Source organism: Sinocyclocheilus grahami, unplaced genomic scaffold (assembly GCF_001515645.1).
Source record: "Sinocyclocheilus grahami isolate Dianchi unplaced genomic scaffold, SAMN03320097.WGS_v1.1 scaffold192.1, whole genome shotgun sequence".
Taxonomy (NCBI): domain Eukaryota; kingdom Metazoa; phylum Chordata; class Actinopteri; order Cypriniformes; family Cyprinidae; genus Sinocyclocheilus; species Sinocyclocheilus grahami.
The window spans coordinates 1,093,292-1,104,564 of NW_015505371.1; the positions used below are offsets into that span (position 1 = coordinate 1,093,292).

An 11,273-nucleotide genomic window follows, 5' to 3' on the forward strand; every position below is an offset into this window, starting at 1 on the left:
GGCAGCAGGTAGATACCGTTAGCTAGCTAAGCTAAACATTCTTAAATTAAAATGCCTAAAGCTAAACTTCCCTTGTAATGACTTGCAATGAGAAGCGTTTCTAAACCTGTTGTCCAGCAAAAGAGAACACTACGTTTTTACTCCACAACTGCTTCCTTTTGTGATCTGATGTGGCTTCTTGTCACAGAATGAGGCAGAAAACAGGTTCTATACTGTAAAAAGCATATGGTAAAAAGACTGTCGATTAGCAATGGATTATAAATATACTTAATTATGATAAATACCAAATATGGCTTGAATAACACAGATAAACTATACATTGTCGCAGTCGAGTGTTTATTGTCTGTCTTATCATTCAAAACGTTTATATCTTCTGTTTACTCAGTTACAGCGATAGCAATGCCATATTAGCAAAGAGTATAGGGTAGGGATGGGGAGTCGACTCCAAAAGAGTCAATTCCTCGACTCTGAATAGCTCTAGAATCTGCAGCACTGGAATCGACTCTTGTTCCATGTCGACTCCGAAATCGCTGATGTCTTCACTGATTCTCAAATCCATATATAGTGAATGGCAGTTGAGTGCAGTATATCAGCAGAGTGTAAACGAAATTAAGCGAGGATCCGTTTGCTGTGCAGTCCGTGTGTACGGTTCGTATGCAGTGCAGAAGCAGAACGGGCTCATTGTGCTTTCACAGGGTTGAAACCTATGATCCGCGGCTATTTACCACCATTACTTTGATTTGAAATCCGAACGTTACTAAAAAATGTTTTTTTTTAAAGCAGATTGTTTTTACACAGTAGCTCATACAATCTTTCATAGACATACGTTTAAGCGCAATATAGCCTATTCAAATGACTTCTGTATATATGTATCATTAAGATACTCAAGCAAATGACAAAACGTAAACACAGTCTACATTTCTTACGTTAAATGGTAGTAGGCTATCACAAACATTTTAAAATAAAACTTACCATTGACAGAAACAGCCGTCTCGTGCCTTTTCTTTTGCATTACATCCTTATTACAATCCTGCTGGTCATAAATACGTTTTTCTAACTCCATGAGTGCCATCTATGTTGCCGTAGCGTAGCTATTTATTTAAAAGGGTATTTTTTCCTTGCTTTACTCCCATTGCTAAAAAGCTGTTAACTGCAAAAAAAAAAAAAAAAAAAAAGTCTTTAGGCTACTTATTTGCATTAATGGTGTAATTAATACATTTCCATGCTCATTTTACAATCCATGTTCATTTTTACCGTGAGCAATGTGCTGTCACTTCAGCGTGTGCAGCACAACAAAAATAGTCAAAACAAGAATAAAGTAATAAGTTTATATTCGTATGTATTTTTACATGTATTGTATTTATTTTTTAATATCAATGCTGTTTAAACCAATATATCACTATCCCCTGACCATTATAATGTGACAAATTCATTAAAGAATACCTTAATTAATTCTGACATAGCCTAATAATCCACCACGGCCCTTTTTTTTCCCTCTGTAAAATTAGGTGTCGGCAACAGCTATAACAACCTTGATCATTGATAGCTCATTTAAAGGTAATGTCACCACCAATAAATTGGACTAATTTGTACAGTCACGTTAAATGGAGTCGAGAGGGATATATAAATAATAATGGGAAATCCATCCTATTTTGGGTATTTATTTATTTTTTTAAAGTATCGGTTTAGGCACCGGTACCGTTTTAAAAGTATCGATTTGGCACCGGTATCGTAAAAAACCAAACGATACCCAACCCTACAAATCAACTACATCGGCAGAACTGCATGTGATCTGCATGCATCCCTTGCAGGTGGAGGAAGAAAATGTTTCAAGAAGGCAGGGAGGACTTTTATTTGATGTGCATCATGTATTCACATGCGTCTAGGTCAAGGCAGGCTGCATTTCCTGTTCAACTTGGATGAATTCTGCAGCTGAGCCTGCACAAGTGATGCTTTCAAAGGGCCAATTCGAGCTCTCTCAAACAGGAGTCGAACCTCTAATTGGTATGCTTGGCAGGTTTCATTTTAGCAGGCCTCTGTTCTGATTCACCACCGCTGTCCTCTCTCTCTCTCTCTCTCTCTCTCTCTCTCTCTCTCTCGCTCCGCCTCATTCTGCTGTTTGTCTCACTTCCTCTGCAGTAAGCTCTCTAGCTCTAGGGAAGAAAAGCAGCTTGGTGATTGATACAAATTTGGAGCTTTATTAATGACTGCTGGAATAATGGGTGGAATAGTAAAGTAGACGAGAGGCGGCACTCTGGCTTTCTGTGCTCGAATAAGGACACTCCTGTGCTCCTGCCGCCTCTTTATGATGAGCTAGAGAGAGAGAGAGAGAGAGAGAGCGAGAGGGAATAGTTCTGCCCAGACATCCTGACTTCCCACTGGGGAGTGATGATGTGCCCAGCTGGGTAATCTTTACTACAAATCCCAGAATGCTTTGAGCCAGCTGGAGTGGAAACGGTGAATGCCAAAACAGTCAGAGCTACACAGCTGAATATTCTAGCAGCGCTGCAGGGGCTCAAAGCAGCTTGTTGCTGGATCAACATGCCAGATGTAGGAGTGAGAAGCCCTCAAAGGCAAGAAAATTCTTGCTTTGTATTGTTGTGAATGTAATCCTCTCCTTCAACCCTTGGCACAAATGCTTTTACAGTATCCTGTAGTCATAGAGTCAGCAAATACTGTAATACTGTAGTGGAAGTAGATGCAGAGCAGACCTTTTCCCTAGGCTTTTCCCTTTTTTTTAATTGTTAGTGTATATGTTGGAACCAATTATTTTTACATTCCATGTTGTGCCTGTAGTAGCACATAAATCTCACTTTACCTTTAACAAGCAAACTTCAGGGAAATGCTCTGATCAAATGGCAGGTAATTCTCACGCTGTCTTGAAAGATGAGCAGCCTGTTGGCCTCTTCATCACTCCATCACTCTCTTCCTGTTTCTCACCAGTTTTTTCTTGGTTTTTTCTCTCCATCTCCCTTTGTCTCCCTGTCGCTCTCTCTTGTTTCTAACAGTCTGTGCCTGTCTATCTGCCCTTCTCTCTCAGTGGTGTATAGACAGACTGATGATTATTAAAGTATGGTGAAGATGGCCTGACTCAGACACTGTGTTCTGCTGTATCTTCATTTGAATCTCCCACAGGCACATCTCTGCAAGTTTGGCTTTATATTCCACTCTTATATTTTGAGTTACTGGCCTCAAACATTGAAATGGATGTATACCGAGAGCTCATTTAGCAAAATGCTCTCAGAGCTTTTTGAATTATACTTGCTTGAATATAGTTGCCTGTTCATCGTTCAGTAAATCAGCACTGTCACTCTTGTTTAATCTTCCTCAGTTATTTTAATTTAGGTATTTTGAAGAGTTGTTAGTAGATATTGTAATCTGAAGACTCATTAAATGACCATCTTGATTTAGGCCTAATTTCTAATTCTTACAGGCATAATTTTGTCATGAGTACTTCACATTTTCTAGGTTTTCGTACCCCATTTTTAATACATTATGGCTAACTAAGCACTATTTTAACTTGGCTGAATAACTGAGGTCTTAAATTGCGTGCACCAGAATTTTACATAAAATCGTAATTGGTGCATTTTGTGTCGCAGAATTATGCATATGACATCTGTGAGTGTCTTTCCAGTCCTAAGCAACTTAAGTGTGCATCTACAGTCTAGCTGTTGTTTAAAATAATGGAAATGTGACATTTTCCCAAATGCTTTATGGCATTTTGGGGGAGAGTTATTGAGATAAAGGCACTGTTGGGAAGCTGGCTTGGTGTAATTATGTGCAGGGACCCTCAAGTCCTGCTTTTTTAGAGCATTTCAATGCAAAGATGTGGGGCCAGACTCTTTGAACATTATCACTATGAAGAAACTATTGTTACCTTGGAGACTGGTGAAACATTGTGATGTATTGATAATGGATGGCCAAACTATGGGGAAAAAATAAGTACTGTGCTTTTTACTACACCAACAACTGGCAAATGGAGCTAGTGATGTATTCAGACGGTTGGCAGCACTGCAGTGCAGGCTTTTTATTTTACACGCATAGGAATGAGCAGGACCATTGACTAGTCAACTAATTGATTAGTGAGCATAACTAATTTTTTTTTTATTCTGTGTTGGAGCTGAGGTGCTTTAAAGGGAATGAAAGATGCAAATTCAACATATTCAGCATGCTGACAGTGTGCTGTGTGCTTTTGCATGCTAAAAAGTTTTGCGGTAACTGTCAACACGCTAAAACCCAAGAAGTTGTCTTCAGATTTACCCACTGCGACTGCATCCATCAAGTGAGCACTTTAGTAACAAGTCACATGACAAAATTTCAAGAAAATTGCTATTTCTTGTGCGATTAAAAAAAAAGCTTTAAGCTGTTTATTTATTAGAATGTGTGAGTTTTATTAAATGAGGGTTTATGTACATATGCGTACTTTATTATCTTTGAACCACAGAGTTGTATTACCATCTCTTTTGGCCCCTTAATTATATAGGGTGCCCTTAACAACTCTTTCTTTTGATGTTCAGGCTCTTTACCACTTAGCACTTTACCACCCTGATACATATCTGCATAAATAGCAAAATCGGTAAATGTTGCAGTTGAAAATTAGTAATAAGATAGCTGTTAATGCAAGATGAACTGTTGGGTGAGAAATTAGCAAATTGTGGCTCTTGAACTGTGGTTGGGTTTATACTTCAAAAATATTCCTTAAAGGGATAGTTTATCTGCTTACCCCCAGGGCATCCAAGATGTAGGTGACTTTGTTTCTTCAGTAGAACACAAATGAAGATTTTTTAAACCGTTGCAGTCTGTCAGTCATATAATGGAGGTGAATGGGAATCACGGCTTTGAGAGTCAAAAAAACATAACCAAACAAAACCAAATTAAACCCTGCGGCTCGTGACGATACATTGATGTGTAAAGACACGAAACGATCGGTCTGTGCAAGAAACTGAACCGCTGCTGTATCTTCATTTGAATCTCCCACAGGCACATCTCTGCAAGTTTGGCTTTATATTCCACTCTTATATTTTGAGTTACTGGCCTCAAACATTGAAATGGATGTATACCGAGAGCTCATTTAGCAAAATGCTCTCAGAGCTTTTTGAATTATACTTGCTTGAATATAGTTGCCTGTTCATCGTTCAGTAAATCAGCACTGTCACTCTTGTTTAATCTTCCTCAGTTATTTTAATTTAGGTATTTTGAAGAGTTGTTAGTAGATATTGTAATCTGAAGACTCATTAAATGACCATCTTGATTTAGGCCTAATTTCTAATTCTTACAGGCATAATTTTGTCATGAGTACTTTACATTTTCTAGGTTTTCGTACCCCATTTTTAATACATTATGGCTAAGCAAGCACTATTTTAACTTGGCTGAATAACAGGTCTTAAATTGCGTGCACCAGAATTTTACATAAAATCGTAATTGGTGCATTTTGTGTCGCAGAATTATGCATATGACATCTGTGAGTGTCTTTCCAGTCCTAAGCAACTTAAGTGTGCATCTACAGTCTAGCTGTTGTTTAAAATAATGGAAATGTGACATTTTCCCAAATGCTTTATGGCATTTTGGGGGAGAGTTATTGAGATAAAGGCACTGTTGGGAAGCTGGCTTGGTGTAATTATGTGCAGGGACCCTCAAGTCCTGCTTTTTTAGAGCATTTCAATGCAAAGATGTGGGGCCAGACTCTTTGAACATTATCACTATGAAGAAACTATTGTTACCTTGGAGACTGGTGAAACATTGTGATGTATTGATAATGGATGGCCAAACTATGGGGAAAAAATAAGTACTGTGCTTTTTACTACACCAACAACTGGCAAATGGAGCTAGTGATGTATTCAGACGGTTGGCAGCACTGCAGTGCAGGCTTTTTATTTTACACGCATAGGAATGAGCAGGACCATTGACTAGTCAACTAATTGATTAGTGAGCATAACTAATTTTTTTTTTATTCTGTGTTGGAGCTGAGGTGCTTTAAAGGGAATGAAAGATGCAAATTCAACATATTCAGCATGCTGACAGTGTGCTGTGTGCTTTTGCATGCTAAAAAGTTTTGCGGTAACTGTCAACACGCTAAAACCCAAGAAGTTGTCTTCAGATTTACCCACTGCGACTGCATCCATCAAGTGAGCACTTTAGTAACAAGTCACATGACAAAATTTCAAGAAAATTGCTATTTCTTGTGCGATTAAAAAAAAAGCTTTAAGCTGTTTATTTATTAGAATGTGTGAGTTTTATTAAATAAGGGTTTATGTACATATGCGTACTTTATTATCTTTGAACCACAGAGTTGTATTACCATCTCTTTTGGCCCCTTAATTATATTGGGTGCCCTTAACAACTCTTTCTTTTGATGTTCAGGCTCTTTACCACTTAGCACTTTACCACCCTGATACATATCTGCATAAATAGCAAAATCGGTAAATGTTGCAGTTGAAAATTAGTAATAAGATAGCTGTTAATGCAAGATGAACTGTTGGGTGAGAAATTAGCAAATTGTGGCTCTTGAACTGTGGTTGGGTTTATACTTCAAAAATATTCCTTAAAGGGATAGTTTATCTGCTTACCCCCAGGGCATCCAAGATGTAGGTGACTTTGTTTCTTCAGTAGAACACAAATGAAGATTTTTTAAACCGTTGCAGTCTGTCAGTCATATAATGGAGGTGAATGGGAATCACGGCTTTGAGAGTCAAAAAAACATAACCAAACAAAACCAAATTAAACCCTGCGGCTCGTGACGATACATTGATGTGTAAAGACACGAAACGATCGGTCTGTGCAAGAAACTGAACCGCTTCCTCAGTTATTTTAATTTAGGTATTTTGAAGAGTTGTTAGTAGATATTGTAATCTGAAGACTCATTAAATGACCATCTTGATTTAGGCCTAATTTCTAATTCTTACAGGCATAATTTTGTCATGAGTACTTCACATTTTCTAGGTTTTCGTACCCCATTTTTAATACATTATGGCTAACTAAGCACTATTTTAACTTGGCTGAATAACAGGTCTTAAATTGCGTGCACCAGAATTTTACATAAAATCGTAATTGGTGCATTTTGTGTCGCAGAATTATGCATATGACATCTGTGAGTGTCTTTCCAGTCCTAAGCAACTTAAGTGTGCATCTACAGTCTAGCTGTTGTTTAAAATAATGGAAATGTGACATTTTCCCAAATGCTTTATGGCATTTTGGGGGAGAGTTATTGAGATAAAGGCACTGTTGGGAAGCTGGCTTGGTGTAATTATGTGCAGGGACCCTCAAGTCCTGCTTTTTTAGAGCATTTCAATGCAAAGATGTGGGGCCAGACTCTTTGAACATTATCACTATGAAGAAACTATTGTTACCTTGGAGACTGGTGAAACATTGTGATGTATTGATAATGGATGGCCAAACTATGGGGAAAAAATAAGTACTGTGCTTTTTACTACACCAACAACTGGCAAATGGAGCTAGTGATGTATTCAGACGGTTGGCAGCACTGCAGTGCAGGCTTTTTATTTTACACGCATAGGAATGAGCAGGACCATTGACTAGTCAACTAATTGATTAGTGAGCATAACTAATTTTTTTTTTATTCTGTGTTGGAGCTGAGGTGCTTTAAAGGGAATGAAAGATGCAAATTCAACATATTCAGCATGCTGACAGTGTGCTGTGTGCTTTTGCATGCTAAAAAGTTTTGCGGTAACTGTCAACACGCTAAAACCCAAGAAGTTGTCTTCAGATTTACCCACTGCGACTGCATCCATCAAGTGAGCACTTTAGTAACAAGTCACATGACAAAATTTCAAGAAAATTGCTATTTCTTGTGCGATTTAAAAAAAAGTTTTAAGCTGTTTATTTATTAGAATGTGTGAGTTTTATTAAATAAGGGTTTATGTACATATGCGTACTTTATTATCTTTGAACCACAGAGTTGTATTACCATCTCTTTTGGCCCCTTAATTATATTGGGTGCCCTTAACAACTCTTTCTTTTGATGTTCAGGCTCTTTACCACTTAGCACTTTACCACCCTGATACATATCTGCATAAATAGCAAAATCGGTAAATGTTGCAGTTGAAAATTAGTAATAAGATAGCTGTTAATGCAAGATGAACTGTTGGGTGAGAAATTAGCAAATTGTGGCTCTTGAACTGTGGTTGGGTTTATACTTCAAAAATATTCCTTAAAGGGATAGTTTATCTGCTTACCCCCAGGGCATCCAAGATGTAGGTGACTTTGTTTCTTCAGTAGAACACAAATGAAGATTTTTAAAACCGTTGCAGTCTGTCAGTCATATAATGGAGGTGAATGGGAATCACGGCTTTGAGAGTCAAAAAAACATAACCAAACAAAACCAAATTAAACCCTGCGGCTCGTGACGATACATTGATGTGTAAAGACACGAAACGATCGGTCTGTGCAAGAAACTGAACCGGATTTATATCATTTTTTTTTATCTCTGATTCACCACAATGTCCGAACTGTCCTGAGCGCATTCTCAACAGCCGGCGCGTGACACACAGGATGGTTTTCTTCTGATTGATGCACAAGGATTTGTGTTTCTTTATTGTAAAATGAAAAGGACTGTTTGGCTGTGAGCCCTCGGTGGGCCTGATCACCTGCCACGATGGGGAATCAAGTGAATTTGACTAGCACATGCAGCTGGACAGGTGACTGTGGAGCGTTTGGGTATCTGCAGGCAACAGTCAAAGATCCTCAAAACAACCAGCGTGTTGAACATACATTTCACTTTAGATATCAGTCGAAGTATTTCTGTACAGATGCTTGTCTGTCTCACCATCCGTCTCGACGTGTTTTCATGTCAGGTTTACTAAATGGTGCATCTGTATCATTAGGCCCACACAGAGTCTAGACCTCAAAGCGCCACGAATTTCCACAACGAGTAAATCTAAACGCCCATCTTTAACACGCTTCTACATGTCCCTGCCCCTCGCATGTCCGTTTTTTTTTTTTATATTCTGGCTAATTTTGTTTTACCAATAACTCTTGTAGTAGCACTCTCAGCTCCATTTAACACATTTTAACATGTTTAAATTTTACTCAGATTTCCCCCCATAATCAATGTGGAAAAATTGTGTTTTACAGAAAGTAACTGCTGTGTTTCTCTCTCCCTGTAGTGTCCAGATTCAGCTTGCAAGCAGGATCTGTTGGCCTATCTGCAGCGTATCGCCCTGTACTGTCACCAGCTCAATATCTGCAGTAAAGTCAAAGCAGAGGTGCAGAATCTGGGTGGAGAGCTTGTGGTGTCTGGGGTAAGTCCTCATTTACTGAGAGGGAGAAAAGGATAGAAAGGCAGACTTGTGCCTATGTGGCAAAAGAAAAACTAATTATGTGAAACAAAATAAAATTACTGTTATTTTCAACCATCTGTACCTCCACGACGAGAACAAATCATGCTGCTAAGCTAATATATTTTCCTTTTTCTTTGTTTGTTTTACAGCTTAGTAGTACTTTCAGCTTGCCTATTTACAGCCCTTATTTTAAACTCATTTTAAACTTACTATTTGGTTAATTTTAATTTGTTATCCTAAATTACTTTGTTGCATATATATAAGGATTGTATTTAGAAAATCTTGGCAATTTATGTCCTTTAATGTACAACCAGCTATTTTGTTAAATGTTGGTAAATTAATTAGAATAGCTGGTTGTAAATTAAAGGACATACTTTCTGGGTTAAATACAGGGTCTTTGGAAACCTGAAAAAAATGTAACGTTGTTGAAATGAATAAAGGCTTTCAAAATTCTATAATGAATATAAATTTTAAATATAAAATATTTCCACTAGATATTGTGCTTTAAATGCTTGTGTAGAGTAAAACAAACCTGCAACTAGAAAATTGAAGACATTTGTATGGTATTAATTATGATCATTTAAATGTATTTATTCAAAAGATTAGTGCCTGACATACTGAAAGCTGAAATATGTCCCAGTAGTCTGTCAAATTCTAGAAAACACAATTCCATATCCAATAATAATGAACGACTGAAAGTGTCATGGGAATGCTGATCCATTGGTCAGAAAGTGTTGGAACTCCTCTAAAGGTCTTTTCAATTTCCTCTCAATTTGCAGGTGGACAGCGCTATGTCTCTGATTCAGGCAGCCAAGAATCTGATGAATTCTGTGGTGTCCACTGTGAAGGCCTCCTACGTGGCCTCCACCAAGTACCAGAAGTCTCAAGGAATGCAAAACCTCAACATGCCCGCCATCTCCTGGAAGATGAAAGCTCCCGAGAAAAAGCCGCTGGTCAAACGCGAGAAGCAAGATGACGGTCAGACCAACAAAGTGAAGCGGTCCTCTCAAAAGAAGCACATCAACCCTGTGCAGGCCCTGAGCGAGTTCAAAGCAATGGATAGTATTTAAGCGGCCTTTACCGCATTTCAGTAGATTATACTTCAGAAGTAGATTGAGCCTTGAAATCAGTCAGATTTAGCAAGTACACATTTTAAACGCGTTCCTGTACCTTAGTCCACAATGTGCTTTTTTTTTTTTCCATAAGCAGTGGCTATGAGTGCACTAAGGTCTATAAAGCAAATGTTATATTTTTACACTTGAATGCATTCATCTGCTCAATCTTTACACAAGATTTCTTCCTGAGGACAGGTAGGGGCATACGTTAAATTTCAGGCATTGCCTCAGTTTATATGTACGTTTCCCCCTTTTCTAGATGACTATTGTATATTTTTTAAAACATTTAAGTGTATTTTACAAGAAGACTTTTATATATTTCACACTAAGGGCTTTGATATTGCCCATTACCATGTGATTTTTGTTTTTCCTTCCATTCTTCATGCCTATGCAAACTCACTGTAACACTTGCAATACTTGTTATATAAAAGAAAAATAGGCTTTGATTTAGTGTCAGTCTCGAGACCAAAGTCTTTGTATTTTGCTGTGCCTAATAAACTTTTTGATAACTCTTTTGTTTTTTCCTTTGATTAACTGGAAAATAGACTAAGGTTGGTGAATATTGATGCTTTATATCTTTAAAATAAATTATCCTGCATGGAAAACAGTGAATTGATGTGAAACTCGAGAAACAAAGTCAAACTAGTTGCTTGTCGCAGTCACTAGAGTTGCCTAAAGAGAGAATCTCAATAATGCCCTCGGTAATCTCAAGGAGCAGCAGGGCAAAGCTAAATGCGATTGAGAGTGTGAGAGCGAGCTAGTTCAATCTTCAGCCCTGTATTTAAATTCAGAAGACTGGCCTTAGGCCTCTCTTCTCCTCCTCCTTCCCATCCTCCCACCCCTCCATGTCTCAGACACTGAT

The 11,273-nt window shown here is 38.0% G+C and overlaps 1 protein-coding gene across 1 annotated transcript in view; it reads left to right on the forward strand.

Annotated features, from left to right (window-relative positions):
- The window catches only part of LOC107594905 (catenin alpha-1-like), a 140,156-nt gene extending 129,233 nt beyond the window's left edge, over nt 1-10,923 (forward strand). Inside the window, exons 13-14 of the mRNA XM_016285119.1 lie at nt 9,123-9,257; nt 10,076-10,923. Coding sequence (XP_016140605.1) covers nt 9,123-9,257; nt 10,076-10,366 — 426 coding nt within the window. The 3' untranslated portion in view covers nt 10,367-10,923. The remainder of the gene's footprint in view (nt 1-9,122; nt 9,258-10,075) is intronic.
- Nucleotides 10,924-11,273: the final 350 nt, after the last annotated feature.